This window comes from Alexandromys fortis, unplaced genomic scaffold, assembly GCF_014885135.2.
Source record: "Alexandromys fortis isolate MF-2015 unplaced genomic scaffold, M_Fortis_MF-2015_v1.1 scaffold_78, whole genome shotgun sequence".
NCBI lineage: Eukaryota > Metazoa > Chordata > Mammalia > Rodentia > Cricetidae > Alexandromys > Alexandromys fortis.
Window position 1 is genome coordinate 6,787,364 of NW_026067977.1, and position 18,873 is coordinate 6,806,236.

At 50.4% G+C, this 18,873-nt stretch overlaps 1 protein-coding gene across 1 annotated transcript; it reads left to right on the plus strand.

Moving 5' to 3' along the window:
• The first annotated feature begins 2,632 nt into the window (after nucleotides 1-2,632).
• Nucleotides 2,633-18,511, plus strand: Inka2 (inka box actin regulator 2). The gene is made up of 2 exons (XM_050157586.1): nucleotides 2,633-2,952; nucleotides 14,196-18,511. Exons 1-2 carry the CDS (start codon nucleotides 2,896-2,898, stop codon nucleotides 15,036-15,038), a joined length of 900 nt encoding a protein of 299 aa, XP_050013543.1. The 5' UTR covers nucleotides 2,633-2,895; the 3' UTR covers nucleotides 15,039-18,511.
• Nucleotides 18,512-18,873: the final 362 nt, after the last annotated feature.

The following is an 18,873-nucleotide window of genomic DNA, read 5'->3' on the forward strand; positions in this document are numbered from 1 at the left end:
TCCATTTCAGCTCTAGATGTCTTTAAGAAGGATGCCGACAGCCGGTCTCAAAACCACCGATCCCTTTATATTTAAGAGAGCTACATTTTCTCTCTAGACTGAGTTTCAGGAGGTGGGAGGGTGTAGGCTGAACCATCTGATTCCTTCAGCAAAACTGAATCATGTCCCCCAGCCCCCGTCCTCAGGCCAGGGATATTTACCCATGTTTATATAACCATGGCAACAGGCTCTATTCTCTATCTCTCAGACCCTTAAAAAGGGAAGAAATAGAAAATCAGTTCATTTCCCTGCTATGGCTTCCTGCTCTGCCCCCAAGAAGAGCTAGTTTCTCAGAAACAAGGGAAGAAGAAGAGACGGAGAGAAAAAGAGAGAAGAGGAGAGAGGGGGCACGTCCATACTCTTGAATAACACGAACCTCAGTCTTGCAACGGCCCAACATCATGGAAGGGCTTCAGAGTTTGATTGTACTTGTGTTCCAAAGTCCCCAGGAGCCATGGAGCAACACACGCATCTCTGATTCATCTGGAAGTCCTCGTGTGGTATCTGTACAGAGTATGGTCATCAGTTATCTTCCTGCCATCTCCATCTGCAGAGTGGATGGAGTGTGTGCAGACCTTGCTAACATCGTCTGCACAATGGGTAATCACTCTTATGTATTGGCTACTTCACAGGTGGCCATAGAAGGGAGTTTTGTGGAGCTGGAGAGGTGACTCAGGGATTAAGAGTGTTTGCTGCTCTTCTAGAGATCCAAGGTTCTATTTCTAGCCCCGAGAGAGGGTGGATCACAGTCACCTGTAAACACCAACTTCAGGGTGGGGGATCTGTGCCTTCTGTTGATCTCTGGGGACACCGACACACATGCGGGACCCACATAAATAAAAACAAATCTTTAAAAAGGAAGAGAACTTCCCACAGGGCAGAGAACCCTGATTGCTCTTTGGGCTGACGAGGGAGGGGGACTTGATTGGGGGAGGGGGAGGGAAAGGGGAGGCGGCGGTGGGGAAGAGACAGAAATCTTTAATAAATAAATAAATAAATAAATTGAAAAAATAAAAAGGAAGAGAAGTTTGTAAGGAGTGTGGCATGTTAGACTCACGGAGGTTTAAATGATAAGCAGAAGAAATGGGTACCCAGTAAAAGAAAAGCAAGTGTTGTCAATACTGTAGCCCCAAGAGGACTAGGTCCTTGTCAAGAGACCAGACGGCTTCTCCTGGCATTTCAAGCACAGCCAGTATCCTAAATTCTGAGGGAGGTTCATGCCCAGGTTTCAGGGCTGGAGAAAACCACAGATCTGCAAATGTTTACGGAGCTCCTTACAACAGGCTGCTGTTCTGCAGGCTGGAGGTCTAAGCTGGAAAAAAAAAAAAAAAAAAAAAAAAAAAAGAGGCCATTGGAGTGGGGAACCCGCCTTCACTCCCAGGATGGTCGCGGTGGAGGAGAAAATGCACACCAGAACGTTCCTTTCTGACCCACGGGGGCAGACTCATGGACCCATCAAGACAGAGATGGGAATTCCATTTTAGGTTCCCCTGGCACGGGAAACTCTTGAACAGATTTTCAGCACCATTCTGTCTAATCTTCTGAGTGATCCATCACTCTGAAGATGAGTTCGAAGGGAGGCCGGGAGTGCTGCCACAGTCACTGGGTTCTGCACCTACCCCTCAACCTTCCGCAGATGTGACCTTGACTGACCCCTAAGGAACGCCAGCAGTGTCTGCCTTCTCCCTTGGCACCTTCCCTTGCGTCCTATTGGTTCTGTCCCATGCAGACCACCAAAAATCTTGCCAGGAGCAAACTTTCCCCTATTAATTATCTTGTAACAGCGCATAGCTAATTGCCCTAATTACTCTGGGCCTCTGCAACACCACTGTTGGCTTTTGCTCACCAAGAGCAACTCAAGTTGGGCAAGTGGCCCGGAGGCCTGCTTAGGGAGTCCCGAGTTGGGCTAGCCCGCAGAAGCATCTCGTCTGCTGTGCCCCAACTCCACCGCTTGGGTTCAGTAGGAGTTGGTGCATCTTGGGGGAGATTCCTGTCGACTACAATCTGAACATTTTTAAGTCCTCCCCTCCTCTAGTTCAAGAAGGTCAGCAGGTTCAAGCAGGCCCCATCACCACATATTTTTTATCTTTCCATTAACACTCACTTTCTGAAATGACGACCCTTGCATGTATTTGTTTCGTACTTTCTTCTCTCCCCACGATAAAAGTTCTGGAAGGCTGAGACTTTGTCTCTCTTATTCAGTATCTCCAGGTCTACCACTTTGCGGTGGGCACAGCAGACCCCCACATGAGCTGACACCTAGAGAAAGTCCCTTCCTTCCAACGGCGAAGAAAGTGGGGAGGGGATGGAGTGGCAAGGCGCTTCCACGGCTTTCTTGAGAAAGAAAAGGCTTCTGAGGGACTTCAGAGGGGCAGCAAAGGGGAACTGTTTCTTCTAGAAACCGAGTTCAATTAAGATTAAACACTGGGACCCTTCTCCCCGAACCAGATACAGAGTTCTCACCCCTAAAACTCCTTTCTTCCTTTCTAATAGATTAAGACTTCACTGGGGGGCGTTGACAGTCTGAGGTTCCACCTCCTGACAGAGCCCAGAACCCAACCTCCTTGGGTCCCCAGTAGTTGCTGCTGGCCACGGTAAGGCCGGCGACAGACCTACTCAGGTCGCCCAGCCCGCGCCCCTCAGGCAGCTCTTCTCATTGGTCGAAGACACCTCTTCTGATTTCTCATTGGCTGCTGCACTTTTCCTCCACCCCCAACCCGGACCGCGAGCGGCTGCGGCTGGGGACGTCGCTCTAAGTCCCCACGCTGGAGCGGAGGCTTCGCTCTGCGCGGCCAGAGACGAGGAGCGCACTGAGAACTCTACTTTCTCGTGAGCCCGAGCCCAGCAAATGGGCGAATGAGGAAGGGGAGCAGGGACATGGATTGCTATCTGCGTCGCCTCAAACAGGAGCTGGTAAGAACCGAGCAGGAGCTGGGGGACAGGGAGGGCTACTCCACCCAGACCTAGGTACCTGGCCTCGGCCCCAAGCTCCATGCACCAGAGAGGCGCGGAGAGGAGAGGAGAGGAGAGGAGATGCCAACTGGTAGGTAGACGCTATAAGGCCGTCGCTCAGAGGCAAGAAACTTTGGCAAAGATTTCTGATGAGATATGAACAAGTAACAGGGAGTGAGGGCAGCTAGCCAGGCTGAAATATGACAGAACAACCGAAGAAGAAAAGAGGGGCACACCCAGAGAGGACAGGCACACATATGGAGTAAGGCTCAAATGCCCAGAGTTGCAGGAGCGACAGGCATGCAGCGGGCCCTGGTGCTCGGGTGCTGGACTCTTGCAGCGCGCGGACAGATCCCTGTCCTGGGCAGGAGGTCAGGCTGGACTGCTCGCTCGCTCGTGGGGAGCTGGCACCGCCCGGGGCCCCCAGCTCTCCTGGGCTTGGCAGAGCTGGCGCGGCTGCGGGGGCAGGCTTGGCCGGCTGTCTGCCCGGGCTTGTCTGCCAGCAGGGAGGGGGGTGGCAGCTGTAATGACGGGGGAGGAGGGGCGCTGCCTGGCAGATCGCGAGCGGGAGTTGTGGAAGCCCGGCCAGATGTCAGGTCTGGGCTTGGGGAGTGTGCGGGGCCCCGGGGTGCTGAGAGTGAGTATGCTACCCAGGGGAGGGGGAGTGAATCACCAAAGAGGGAGAAAAATGACTGCTAAGGCTGTGTTGGGGAGGTCAGGTTGAGTATGATTTCATGCACGCGCGCCTTCTCTCACGCTCCCACCCTCACCTTTAGTGTTCCTTTACCACCGGGATTCAGGCATCGTATCTCATCTCCGGACTTCCCTTCTAGACTCTCTTTGCTCCCTCCTCTCACTCCAGCTCTCCAGGTCTCTTTCATTTTGTCTCTCACAGCTGTGGGCTCCCCTGTCTCGTTTTGCTACCCTCTTCTTCCTTCGTTTCAGAGCCAGGTCAGTAGTTATCCAACAGCAGACCTGAATCCAGAGAGCTCAGGCCTCTTAGGATCCTAGAAGATGCTTCCCATTTGTGTCTGTAGAGGCCCCACTCTGCTTGCCTGGCAGTGTGTTAGGGGCAGGCTTTGGTGGTAGAAGGGTGGAGGAAAGGGGCTGAAGTAGCAGGTGTTCCTATTGATGCTCCCTGACCAAGATGCCCTGGCACTAGTCAGTCCTGTCTGTCCCAGTCCATGAGTCTGTCTTCTCAGGTTGCTGTTGACTCCCTTAGTTCTCCCTCCAGAACCCTTTCTGTGATGACCCTCAGATGAGAAAGTCACTGCCTCCCCGGAAATATTTCTTTGGCGAGAGCCAAAGTGTCCAGTGATGCTCTTCGGAACCTGTACCGTGTACCTTATCCTTTTTCACATGCTGGTCACGCTAGTTCAGGATGGTGGCCCTGGCCCATAAATATCCTGTGTTCATGCTCCCACTTCATGTGGCCAGTACCAGAAAGAAAGACCAAGATCATTACAGACAATGGCTGAGGATCAAAGCCCGTGCTGAGAAAAGAATCTAATAGGATCCTCTTTGTGCCAGGAACCTGGGACCACGCCACCTACATGAGCATCTATAGAGAGGGTTTGTGGGTGTTCCTGGCATGGGAATGAATTTTCTAAATCTTCACTGATTTGCATTTTTTTTTACATCACTCTAGGTGGGAGGTGGTGAGGGGAGGAAGACAGTCTGTGGATGTCAAAAGAATTTAAAAAAGAAAGGAAGGAAGGAAGGAAGAAAGAGGAAGGAAGGAAGAAATCTGCATTGAGCTGAGCTCCCAGATTTTGATCTGCAAACCCTCCACCAAGGCCTTGAGCCCCTGTGCCTGGGAGAAGGAAAGAGAAAGGCTAAAGTCACCCTGCTCCCCATCGGTTTTCATTTGGCCTTTTGTCTGAGCATCTCCAGCCTTTGACTGTCTTGGAGAGGAAGCCAACTGCCTGGCCCTGGGCCCAGAATGACACTCAGATGGGGGAGTTCTTCATCCCCATGGTACTCTGCTCCCTCCTTAGTGCCAGCTTACCGAAGAAGAGTCCTAGCTTTTGAAGTCTCATTCCCTCCCAGACAGCTCCGTCAGGGTTTAAGTAGCAAGTCAGAATCTCTGTGCCAGGGTACTGAGCAATTGGAGCAAAGAGGAAAGCAAAGTGCTAGCCTGGGCCCACCCTGAGCTGTCTTCCCCCAGGGACTGTAGGGATTGAATTCCATGGCTGTGGGGATATGGAACTTTGGGCTCCTTTAAACCCTAGGGCTGTATTGGAGTAAGCATCACCTACAGGCAGTTTATATTGTGAGTGGGGGCTTTTGCCCTGTGGCTGTTTCACTCCAGGTGGGATCCCCTGTCCTATCCAAAAGGATTGTATATTTCCAGGTTCTGGCCCAGGAATGCCTCAAGTAATTCAGATTAAGATCTACATTTGCTTGTTTTGTTAAATTCCCTTCAGGAACATCCTGTAGACACTGGAGGGATACGGCTGTTGCAGAAGGCAACCTTAGCGGGTTGTGAAATTGTCTTTGTCCAGGGTGTTCTGTGTTCCCCATTTTTATCCAGTTCCTTCCTTGGCACCGAAAACACAGCCAAGGAAAGTTGTTCCTGAAATACGGCATAGCCAAAGCTTCAAATTTCCTGAAGCAAAAAAACTTGCATTGTAAAAATGCAGGAGGCAGAGAGTTCAGAGACCCTGGTGCAATTAAGTTGATAGCTAGAGTATTGGCCCTTTCTCCCTGCCTGGAAGGGGAGGAGGGTCGAGTTTCAGGAATGAAACGTGGCTGAAAAAGTAGCAACAGCTGACACACTTCTTAATGGGGGGGGGGGGAGCTACAATGTCCAGCACTTCCCTTTCCCTCCAGCTGCCAAAGCGGGCCTGCCTGAACATAGGCCTTGAGACCAGCTGTTCTTTACACACAGCTCTCTTGTGGGGTTCCAATGAGTGTGCAAACACAGACACACAAGGAGAGCAGACAGAGGACGCTCCCAGCACACTTTCTTGTGAGTTCAGATCAATTCTGAACAAACCAAATGCATAAAATTTGAGTGATCAGAGCTCCTGAAAGTCCAGCCAGACTGGGGAGGCTTCCTGGAGGATGGAGATGTGTTGGGAAGACACTATGAAAGGCTAGTCCTTGTTCAGCCCTGGGGAAGCAACCAAGGGGCTTCTCTTTCAGAGACTGGAGAAAGTCCATTCAGGGAGCTTGCATTCATTCCCAGAAGGCAGCTCCGTAGTCACTAGTGGCTCCAAGTTCTGGCTGTCCTAGCACAGGACTAAGGAATAGGGCCTAAAGACAAACTAAAGAGAAGGAAGGGCGTGGGAAAGTTACCATTGGAGCTCTCGAGTCTTGAGCAAAACAGCAAATTTCTTTAGAACAAAGAAAAGCTTCTGCAGAAACATCTCGTTCTCTGTGTGTAAAGCCCACCCCCTTTTTTCTCCCCAGGGGAAGACAGAAAGCTTCTGGGGCAACTGGTCGGGGATCAGCTGGGACACATGATTCAGGGTCAGGTCAACTTGAACCCAAAGCTTGGGCCTGCCTGGCTCTGGCACACTAGTTGCTTTTCCCATCATTAGAATGGGTTGTTAAAAATACCTCCTTCTCCCCCTCCCCCCAAATCCTACTTCATATAGCGACTGTGAAGATTAAGTGACAATATAAGGAAAATCTGGCCCTGGACTTGAGTGTGTCCTGCTCTTAGCCTTCCAAGGACAGGACGTGCCACCAGACCCAGTCTGGGATAAACTGGATGTCGGCCTCGTCTGAAGGGTCAGACAGGTTTGCTGAGTTCAAACTGGTTCAAGGCACCAACGAGACACCAGTACTGTGGATACAAATCAAAAGAGATCCAGATTTTGTCTTCAGGGAAGGCATAATTATAGTTTAATAGAAAAAGATAACATATATTGATGTTAAAATGCCAGGGTTGATGTCATGACTCAGTATAAAACACTTGCCTAGCACATGGGACATCCTATGTTCAATTTTCGGTACTGATATAGCGAAATGCATGACACTGTTCAACTGTTAAAGCAACCTAATACGTTGTAATTTTACTATTGTCTTCTCTTTCACTCTCATTATTCTCTCTCTCTCTCTCTCTTTCTGTGTGTGTGTGTGTGTGTGTGTGTGTGTGTGCATGTGCAAGTACATGCAGATTGTTTTTAGACAGGGTCTCACCACCTAAACTTACCTAGCCTGGCTGAATCGCAGGTGTGAGCTACTCTACCCAGATTTATTTTCATTTCTAAAACAAGAAAACAGAGACCCGAGAAGGTTAGGTCCTGGGCCAAGGTCATAGAGATGATAAGCAATGAGAGCTGGATTCAGACCTAGACAGACGACTACAGAGCCGCTGCTGCTGCCTGCTCAGTGGGATGTACAAGGATGTGTAGAAATGGGGATTATATGTTCTATAAGGGCATGGGTTTAGTGCTCTCAGTAAGGAGAAGCAACATGAGATGCAAACGTCCTATTGTGGAGAGACATATGTAGGGCCTTGAGCGAGTGATAGGGACACACACAGGGGTATGCAGCATTCCAGGACATAATGAAACATCAGCAGGTGACGCAGACGCCGAAGTCACGTGGATGTTTGAAGACCATAGACTGGACCATAGGCTATATGCAGGGAAATAGTGGTGACAAACTAAAATGGAGGCCTTGAGTGTCTTGTTAAGGACTGACGTTTTTCTCTGTGCACTGGGGAGGAGCATGGTCAGATATGTATGGTCAGGAGTATTTCCTGAGACCTAGGACGTCATATGAGAGGGGAGGGAGCAAATGAGGAAGGAACATGAATTAGAAGTGAACCAGGAAGGAGAGAAGCAGGGAACTTCTTCAGGTTCCTTAGGTGACTGCAGGTGAGAGGGGCTAAAGCTGGGAGAGAGAAGAGGGCTGACTGAGGCTGAGAGACCAGCCTTCCAGAGCAGGCAAAATTGGGCCTCTCCCCCATCTGCCTCTGGCCTGACCACGTGACCCCCGAGAAGTGGTTCACTTGGGAAAGTGGGCTCATCATTTCTCACCCTTCACTTCCTCGTCTCTTTACCCTCCTCCCTCCCGCAGCTCTTGGCAGAGTTTCCGTGTTACCTTCCTGTTGAAAGTTCTAGCCAAGAGTCAAGAAGGTCCCTATTCACTGAGCTGGAGAATGGGTGGCTTGGCAAAATGGGGCTTTTCCCATTTCCGGCCCAGAGCCTTCTTCTAGCTTCCCCAGGGGTTGAAAGGAACTGTGTAGGGATTCTGTGAGTAATGGGGTGGGGAAGAGAGGCAGGGCACACTGCCAAGTCCATGGGCAAAGCCGAGCCTGTGTCAAAGGATTCCGGCTGAGCTCCGAGAGGGCGTGAGATGGACGGAAGGAGGGCGCAGCTGCAGGATCAGTCAGGGGCCCAAGGCAGGACTTGGGAAGGGAGCCGAGGATGTTGGCATCTCCTTCGGCCTCCTCTCCACCCCCACCCCAAACGGCCCAGCCAGTGCTGATGGGAGGGTCTGTCCATAGACTGCAGACCCCAAACTCCTTCGTGCTCCGTGACTCAAGATGGTGGAACCTGTGGCCCAATGGCTTTCTTTTAGGAACCCTTAGTGAGAAGGAACAGGACTGGGGTTGGAGGAGGCTCTTCCTCCTCTTCTGATGGGAGCTCTTTCTCCCACCTCCTATTGGCTGGCCTGGCTACTCATAGCCCTCCGGGAAGCTAAGTAGTCCATGATGGCGAGGAGGTCCACAGGCCTAGAGGAAGGGGGCCGCCTTGGGCTCCCAGTTCTCCCACCAAACAGCCTTCAAACAGGAATCGTGGTGCCTACATACTTACAGCTCCCATCTGTTGATGGCTTGTGCTATACTTTTCATGTAAATTCCTTTATAAACACATAAGTTAGAATAAATAATAAATAGGGATGTAAATCATATGAAGATACAGTGAAGAGAGTGAAGGCCTGGAAAAGAATGCTTGAGTAACAGTGGCTCTAGAAAAGAGGATCTGGGGGGATTTCTAGCTTCCTGTTCTATCAAATGGGGTCTCTTCCCCCCCCCCCCCCCCGTCAGCCAGCCACCCAGAACAATAGTGGGGCTCAGTAATGAAAAAAAAAAAAACATACACTTCATTCAGAAGGGTTGACATTGTACAAGTTCACAACCTAAAGAAACGGGTGAATATGCCTAATGACAAGTGCCAAGTTTATCAGTTAGGACCCCATTAGGGTCCCCAAACTTTAGCATGGGACTCTTGACCACACCAGAAAGGCCAGAGTGGATGGCAGCTAGAAAGACTAAAATCTGATATGCAGAAAATGTATAAGATAAAAGTCTGAATCCGAGGCAAGGCTGGAGGTAAGTCAAGGACTGGGGATGACAAGAAGCCAAAGATGGGGTGAGGAGACCTTTCGAGCCTTTATCAAAACCATTTCACTGGGGTACGCTTCAGGACTTTGTGTTTGATGGTATATAGCTGGGGGTGAGGTTGGGTCATTTCTACTCAGGTGAGAACCGATTAGATCTTGAAAGTATGTCTCCAGTTGACCCCAAGATCAAGGAGGGCAAGACTTGATCCTTGCAGGAAGAATGGCTCTGAAATACTAAGATGCTCCAGCATGAAGACTGGTACTCAGAGTTATTTATCTCTGGCTGTCTAAGCTAACCCCACTCCTTTGCTTTCACTGCACACTGCTCCCCTTCCTCCCACTTTGGTCCTAAGACAAGAGAAGCCCTGGGATCCCAGATGGTCCCACGCTCTGAGTAAAGAGAGCAGTGCAATCTCTGGCTCTTCTTCATGGATGACATCATCCCCTTGGGGTTGGTGGGAAAGGCTGTCCTTTTGGCTCCCCTCACAGTTGTGGCTCGGAGGATGCTCCTGTTTCCACTGCCCCTGGTCCTCCCAGCTTCCCATAGCTTCCTTCTGTTCTCATTCCTCTCACAACTGCCTTCCCTTCGGTGTCAGCATGTCCTCTGCCTGAGACGGGGCTCCTGGAAGTCAGTGTGAGGGGTCAGGAGGAAGCCTGGATTTCCCCTTCCTCCCTTCCTCTGCCTGAGTAAGATTGGGTTGGAGAATAAGGAGCTGGACAAAAGAGGAGCTCTCCTACGTCAGACCATACATGATGCATGGAATCCTGCCACACGTGTGAAGATTCACCAAGGAAGAAATATTTTGAAAACACATTGGAAGTCTTAACAGCCAGCTTGCACTTGGTGCTTTCTTTCCGCCCTGTAGATAAAACCATTACCTCATCAAATCTGCACAGTGGTATTGAGGCAGGGACTCTTACTCCTATTTTAAAGAATGGAGCTGTAGAGCTGACAATGAACTTCAGTTGTTAGAGTTCCTGCCTGTGACAAAGCCCTGGATTTGATTCCCAGTACTGCATACAACTGGGCACGGAAGACAAACCTATAGTCCCAGCACTTGGGAGCCAGAGAATAGGATTTTCAAGATCACCTCCAGTGGATGAGAAATTAATTGAGCTGGGTGTGATAACTCATCCCTAGAATGTCAATACTTGGGAGCTGAGGGAGGAGAATTTTGAGTTTGAAGCAGGGATGGGTTGCAGAGCAAGACTACGTCTAAGAAAACAGAACAAATCAACAAACACAACAAGACCTCACAGAAAATTTAAAATATAGCTACTAACAGCAGACCTGGGATTTGAACCCTGTTCCTTTAGTTTCTAGACCCCAAGTTCTGAACTAATACAGAATATTTCAATAAGGACACAATTTCAGTTCTTGTCTTCTTTAAAAAAAAGAGCCTCTGTCTTACAGACAACCCTGAATTTATACATTCCCACCCACATTCAATCGCGCTGGAAACCTACAAAATGTCAGCATTATTTCTTATGGATTTTTCCACACTGGAAGACTGAATGGGGTCATTTCATTCCTCCCACTACCTCTGGCCTGACTGTATTCCTCCTTCTGGAAGAAAGCCTGCCAGCTTAGACTCCTTGTTGCTTGGTAAATCAAAACCTCGAGAAAGAAGTGGCCCTGGCTCTTTCTCTCCCTGCCTAGCAAGAGACTTCAGGTAGCAAACAGTTCAGAGGGATGATATGGGGAGGGGAGCCAGTAGTTTCCATCCACGGTTTATGAGTGTCATGAGAAGTAGCAGGTAGGTTCTGGGGTAAAGTGACGTGCAGATCTCAGGCTCTACTTTTACTCAATAGATACTCCATAAATATTTCACGGGCAACTGAGCATTTAAACCATGGAAGACATGGGCCCTGTACAGAAGTAGGACTTTGGGGATACATACCTCAAGGATCTGAGAGGAAGCCCTAACAGGAACATGGTGGGAACATCTATGGGATGTGGATTCAAATTCCTGGAGTTAAAATTTCCATCATGGGTCTTTTGTTTGTTTGTTTGGTTTTGGTTTTGTTTTATTTTTAAAGCAGGGTTTCTCTGTAGCTTTGGAGCCTGTCCTGGCACTAGCTCTTGTAGACCAGGCTGGCCTTGAACTCACAGAGAACCGCCTGCCTCTACCTCCCGAGTGCTGGGATTAAAGGCGTGCGCCACCATCCACCCGGCTCCACCACGGGTCTTGATTAGAGGTCACAATAGTTTGGAGACTCATAATTGAGTTTCGGCAATAGAAAGCCTCTGGGTGCGGTGATGGGGTGGAGATGGGCATCTAGAGGAGTGGCCAGGTACTCATGGGTTTGGTGGCCTGGAGGCAAGTGCGGGATTACCTTAGACGGGAACAGAGTGACTGAATAGATGTTCCAGGCAACGGGAGTAGATCAGAGAGTGGGGGCGAAGAGGCAGGCAATTGGAGGGTAAAGCAATTTGTCAGGAAGGGGCTGAGTGCGTTTGCGTCCCAGAATCTTCAGTTCCATTCAGAGCTATACCAATAGCTGAGCATCTCTGAAAGGAAGGGGTCAGGACAAGGGCCACCAAGGGCAGGGACAGCTCCTGCATGTGTCTCCTGCCACCACTGCGCCACTACTCCTGCCACTCAAATGGCACATATGTGCCCCAGCCAATCCCAGGGCTGTTGGGCTGTGCCGTTTCTTGCCCCGTCTCAGGAAAGTGCACAAAGCAAGGGCAATCTCTGCAGCCCAGCAAAGGCCTCCTGGCCCTCAGGGGCTGACAGTCCTCCACCGACCTTTATTGCTGCTGGTTCAAGGGAGCTTGGGCAGATCTCTCCCCACCAGGCTAGCGATGGCAGGAGGTTGACCCAGACGCCACAGAGGGATAGTTGACAGCCCACTCTCCAGTGCTTCTGTGTCCCCCACGATTTTAGTTCCCCGCCCCCCACCCCTTGGCCTTAGCTCTGGGCATTAAGACAAGCCTGGGAGGTAAGATGATCCCATGGGTCTCTGCGGGGAGGGGGTGGCTTAAAAACAGATGGTTCCCGAACAGAGGCTCGCTGTGAGTAACTTGATCAGGATGTGGGGAGGGAGCTGGCAGGCCCAAGGCAGCTTGGGCACAGGGGCTAGAAACTTTGTGAATGTTATCAGGGCGGTCTTTCCTCCCCAGGCTCCAAGTAGGGCCTTCACCCAAGTCAGTTAGCCCCCCAGCCCCTTCCAGATGGTACCTAGGACATGGAGCTGGGAGAACTGGCCCCAGAATCCCTGCTTCTGGCAAGGCTAGGACAGAGCCAGCAAGATGGAGAAGGCAGGACAAATGCTAGATCCAAGCAGGAGGGAACAGGTGCTTGGGGAGGGGGGCGGGGCAGGGCTGGCCAGGGGCTTCTGGCACAAAGGAGTTCGCTGGCATCTCTCTCCCAGCCAGTCATATGTGAAGAACAATCAGAAGAAGCCCTCAGGCTTACACTTTCTCTCTTATTTCTCTTACCCTTTCCTACTGCTCTATGGAGGACAGAGTAGCCTCAAGTCTGGCCTGGTTGCCCAGCCATCTGCAGGCAATAGTTGCTAACCTGAGTCCTGGCTCTAAGAGCTGCATGGCCTTTGGTCCCTTGCTTCCCTCCTGCCCCAGCTTACTCATTTGCTGAAGTGAGAAGAGCAGCCCTCCAGAGTTTATAGAAATTGAATGAGATGAGATACCTACTGTATGTAGCATGATTCCCAGTACATAGTAAATGTTCTTAGATGCTTATTGCCACCATTATCCACCAAGAAACAACAACATAGGACAAGAGTGGTTATAATTTTTAAAAGAATTATTATTTGATGTGCATGGGTATTTTGCCTGAATGTTTTGTCTATACCTTACATGTGTGTAGTGCCAGAGGAAGCCAGAAGAGGGCATCAGAGCCCCCTGGAACTGGAGTTTCTTATGGTTGTGAGCTGCCACATGGGTGTTGGGAATTGAACCTGGGTCCTCTGGAAGAGCAGTCAGTAAGTGCCCTTAAGCTCTGAGCCATCTCTCCTGCCTCACTACTACCACTTTGTATACCCCCAGACTAAACTCAGCTCCATCCTTTACTATCTAATCACTTATGGGACTTAGTTATCTTATCTGTCAGATGGAAGCAATAGTCACAATCTCAAAGAGCAGGTGGAAGGATTACATAATTTATTAATATAAGCTGATATATACATACATATATGCATCTTTATGTATATGTACACACACACACACCAGGCAACTTACCAACCAAACACATAAAATGACAGTCTACAAATTCTGTTTGTTTGTTTGTTTGATTGGTTGATTGATTGAGACAGAGTCTCACTCTATAGCTCAGTTTTGTCTGGAATTTACTATATATCCCAGGCTATCTTTAATCTCACAGTATTTCTGCTTCAACTCCTACATGCTGTAATTCAAAGCTAGTGCTGGGAATACAAGTATGAGCTACCATGGACGGATGTTTCTCTCTCTCTCTCTCTCTCTCTCTCTCTCTCTCTCTCTCTCTCTCTCTGTGTGTGTGTGTGTGTGTGTGTGTGTTCAGTGCAGTAATGAAGTCAATACTTCATTATCATGTATTAGGATTTGTGTTGGATAGGTTTTCCATCTGTAGGATAGTATAGGTTCTGAGCACTTTGACGCAGACCAAGCTGTGATGTTTGACGGCCTAAATGCATTGAATGCATTTTCAACTTAATGATAATTTCAGTGTAATGTGGATTTAGCAAGTGACAGAACATCGGAGCAGTTTTTAGGACAGTGCCTGTCTTGGTTAGTTCACTGCCCGGCTAATGCTGTTTCTCTTAACCAGCCGTAGCAGCGTTCAGATTCCTGCTCTCACGACACAGGTCTGCGCTATAGCAGGTTGAGGCTCAAGGCTGAGGGGTAACCCTCCCTGAAGCCCTAGCGTTCACTGGCCCTATGTTTTCTCTCCATGCAGATGTCCATGAAAGAGGTGGGGGATGGCTTACAGGATCAGATGAACTGCATGATGGGCGCGCTGCAAGAACTGAAGCTCCTCCAGGTGCAGACAGCATTGGAACAGCTGGAGATATCTGGAGGCGCGCCGGCCTTCAGCTGCTCCGAGAGCTCACAGAAACAGCCCGAGTGCCCTCGCTGGCAGGGTAGGGAAAGTCCTACCAGATCTGTGGCCTGTCCTTCCTCCAGCCAGCCTTCTTTTGACAGCAGCCCCAAGTTTCCACGCCAAAGGACTGTCTGTGAGGAGGATCTTGCGGTCCTTCCCAAGACACAGCTGCCTGAGCACGAAAGCGGTACCCAACGGGGGCTGGAGTGGGTGGAACCAGATGACTGGACCTCTACGTTGATGTCGCGGGGCAGAAATCGGCAACCTCTGGTATTAGGGGACAATGTTTTTGCAGAACTGGTGGGCAACTGGCTAGACTTACCAGAACTGGAAAAGGGCGGGGAGAAGAGTGAAACTGGGGACCCCAGTGAGCCAAAAGGAGAAAAAAGCCAGTCCCGGGAACTGGGTCGCAAGTTTGCCCTCACAGCTAACATTTTTAGGAAGTTCTTGCGCAGCGTGCGGCCGGACAGAGACAGGCTGCTCAAGGAGAAGCCAGGCTGGATGACACCTATGGTCTCTGAAGCACGAGCAGGGCGCTCGCAGAAAGTCAAGAAGAGGAGCCTTTCCAAGGGTTCCGGGCGGCTCCCATTCTCAAACACGGGAGAGTCCAGACACATTGAAACCCCTGCCACAAGCAGCCCCAAGGCCTTAGAACCCTCCCGTGGGGGCTTTGACATTAACACAGCTGTCTGGGTCTGAATTGGAGAGACGCTGGCTGAACCTAAAAGGCGGTCTCATAACTGGGCCCTGGGGGAAGAGGGAGGGCAGATGGCGTGGTCTTCAGGCCAGATGCAAGTTCCCATTCTCAGAAAGAAAGGAAAGCAGAGTTCTTAGTCAGGCCTCACCAGAACAGTGAGGAGAGGCTGTCACCGGGCAGGCTGAGTTAAGGTGTGTGTGTGTGTGTGTGTGTGTGTGTGTGTGTATGTGTGTATGTGGTATTCTTTTGAGGTTGGATGTGGCAGGAGTTGGGAGAGGCAGGGGAGGAGTCCAAGCCAAGCGTGCATTCCTCTATTGCCTTCCCAAGATCTCAGTTGAACAGTCTATGCGGAAAAAGTCCTTTGAGCCCTCTGGTTTCCCAGAGAAATTCCCAAGAAAAGACTTGTCTCGGAAGTCCCCAACCATTTTGACAATCTTCTTCCTTGACAAGGCACTGCTACTGGAGCACCAGAGAGAGGGAAAGCCCTACACACAGTCCTTCCTTCTTAGTACCAAGATTTCAACCCATAGCTGGGTGCTGGGGCAAAGGACATATGGTGTGTATGTGTGTGTGTGTGTGTGTGTGTGTGTGCGCGAGCGTGTGGTGAGGAAGCCTGAGATGCTCTTGCATCTCTAAAGTGCAGATGGGGAGCAGTGTGCCTTCACCCAGGTGCTGTCCCATGAATCCAAGTGGGCACGCCCACTTCCCAGATGAAGCAGCTGTCTCCGGAGGTGTCCAAGAACACACTCACGGCTGGTAGGGGGCCAAAAAGGTCAGCGCGACCTCAGGGTTCTCGCTGAACTCTGGAGTCACACACTGCCTGGCCCAGCAGGGAGTCCCCATCCTGATCCCTGTTGCCAGCCTTAATGCTCCTGCAGGGCAGTGAGTAGATGGTTGGGGGGAGCCCAGAAACAACACTCATGTTAAAAACAATTTCTAGTTCACATCTCACAGACACCCAGAGAATAGAACGAATCCTGACCTCATCTACCCTCATCACCCTGGAAATCAACGGGGCACCCTCAGGGTGGCGTTGACGCCAGGCACACTGTGTAGTGAGCCAGCAAGCAAGCCTGGGGGGCCACCTTGGTCCATAGAGGCGCCATGTTGGCCCTCCCCCCCTTGGCCAAGAGAGAACAAAGTAGGTCCCTGTTCAAGCCCAGCCACCCTGGAGGGCGGCTCAGCTCCTCCCTCCCTCCTTCCCTCCCGCAGACCCAGCTCAGCTTGATGGGGTGTGACAACTGCAATTAGAGGCAGGCCGCCTGCTGCCCCCAGAGCATTAGGAGCAAATTGGAGAAGAAAAATAACAAGAGAAGCTCTTCTGCCTGCAGCCGGGCCCCGAGGGACTTAGTGGAGGAAGGGGGAGCTCAGGCTAGAACTGGGTGTGGGGAGGTAATAGCAGCTATGGGGTAGGTCACCTGCAAGTTCCCACACAGTCAAATGACAGAGGGTCATTTTTTTTTTTTAATTGGGGAAAGGCTTTTTTATTTTTATATTTGATCTGTCACTTTTTGCCAGGCAATGCGCCCATCTCTTTCAGACCTAGAATGACCTGGGATTATTTTTTCCGATAAATCAATGGGTCAAAGAGTCATGGCACACAAGCTGCCCAGATCAGGCTGCTCGCAAAGGAAAGCAGCTCCCAGTTTGGATCCCTGGGCACCGGCCGATCTACCTTGGCCAGGAGTTTGTCAGCTGGGCTCACTCTTTCTGGCCAAGTATGTCCTTGTCCATCCTGCCTCCTCTGAATTTCTTTAACGGTGGCTGTCTTTAGTGGCTGCAGCAATGTGTGTAAAGAAGGAATGTGTAAAAAACTTACGCGATTCCTGTAGGGTGGAACACTTAAGAAATCATTCAAATCATGGACTATGACGGGATGGGAAGCCAAATCGCCTCTTCACCATTGACGTGCAACTCACTTATTCTGTGGACTAGTGGTAGTTATCATCATCTAAATCCACTAACACGACAGTCTCCTCTCCTGCCTGGGCACTGTGAGCCTGGCCAGAAAGGAGTCAAGGGACCCAAACAAAACAATTAGGAAGTCATTTTGGCTGCCAGGATAATCCACAGGTGCCGGGCACCTTTGCCGATTTTTCTCTTATTTCCTTTTTTGTCCAGGAAATGGTTGTTCATTTTACCTGAACAGAGGCTCAGCGAAGTTAACTCCTTCAAGGTCACCTGGTACAAAGCTGGGATGGAAACAGTTTGCAATTGACTTTCAATCTTGTGTTCCTGCTACCTGGTAAACTGTCCGTATCTGCTCCCCAGCCAGCTCAAGAATAACGACATTTGTCCTCTGAGATTACTCACATCTCTCTGTGATTGACAAGTGTCCTGTCCATTATCTATTGAGGAGTATCTATTGGAGGAATTTGCCTGGGTCTCAAAGGGGCTGATCCAATGACTATGTTACGCTTTGCTGATGAAAGCTTTTGGAAACCCAACCTCATGTAATTTTGACTTTTTGGTCCGCATTCTTGGCTCCTGCTGAGGCAGTGCCAGAGACTGCTCCACTGAAGTGGAGTCAAGGGTGACTAGTGATGCCTCGGGCCTTAATGATGCAGAGCACAGGGCAATGTGTATGTGAAGATGGTGAAAACGCAGGCAGAGAAACTAACAGCTTAATTCTGCCTCTTGGGCTCACTTTATGGTTAATTAGGACACACAGATGATCTGGAAGCTCACTTAATACCCTCCTCGGCATGGAGGCCTGCCCCACATCTGGCCTAATTTCTTGGCAGGTACCAAGGGCTTCTGATTGGGCTAGGCATATTCTCAGGGCTCCGCCTGCCTCTCTGTGGTCAGTCTGTAGATATTCTCCAGCCACAGCACTCACGGGAGATCCCTTCAACTGCTAGGCATGGCTGGTAGAACCTGCTGGATCTCTTTCCTTCCTCTTTGCAGGCCACAGAGCTGAAAACACTTTCTTCTCTCCTCCAGGCGCTTCTGCAGCCTGCCCTCAGGGTGATCTCTAACCCAAATTGATCTTGAGGAACAGACACTTGACTCACCCATTCCCTAGAGGCTCCATAGGAGAGGGTCCTGTCTTTCTCAAGTCACCCCAATGTTCTCTGCAGGATAAAATCAAGAGTGCAGCCTGTTTGGGGGAGCTGCGCCTGTCAGCAGCTTCGCTGGAGAAGCGTCCATTCACCTCAGGTGATCTCTCCAATCAGGGCAGTGAGGTGTTTCTGCCGGCACCACACGTTTCTCTGAATTCCTGATCTGGAGTCAAAGAGATAGGAACCCAGACCCAGGCCTATCATGGTGTGAGCCTGAGCATGATTCCTGGCCTACAGGAGGCTCCTCCGCTCTCATGTGAAGCAGGACCCCTGTCAGGTGCAAAGCACAAAGGACTGGGGTGGAGTCCACTGTTCCCAACACATAACTTCTACAGAAATGGCACTCGCCACCCATTCCCTGCCTAATCACAGACCCCAAGGGACAATGCTGAAAATAAACGTGCTTTCTCCGAGCCCTGGTGTTCTGCTAAAAAAGTACACCGTGACTCTCATTTTATCACGGGATTGTGGCAAGGATCAGAGGTGTGTGGATGTGGTTTTGTCCACTACAGATGTTGCGCACCTGGGCTGTTTTGCCAAATGTTACACTCATACTTTTTGTCAAGTGGGGAGGATAGCACCCTGGGCCAGGCTAGGAAGGTGCTTGGGATCCCCCACTACCTAAGAACCTGCCCTAGGGACATACCCAATGTCTTATATACCCAATCCTCCCCCTCTGGGACCTCAGTTGCAGGTCAGGGATGGAGAGAGGCAATTTCTGCTGACCAGCTGTTTCTCCTTAGTGGCCAGAGTTCCTTCTCTGCTAGGTCACACC

What these genes read in the sequence shown, in the direction of transcription:
- Inka2 (XM_050157586.1), top strand. Translation starts at nt 2,896, where the DNA reads ATGAGGAAGGGGAGCAGGGACATGGATTGCTATCTGCGTCGCCTCAAA. An exon ending in GTCGCCTCAAACAGGAGCTG is followed by an intron (nt 2,953 to 14,195) that starts GTAAGAACCGAG and finishes CTCTCCATGCAG; the next exon opens with ATGTCCATGAAAGAGGTGGG.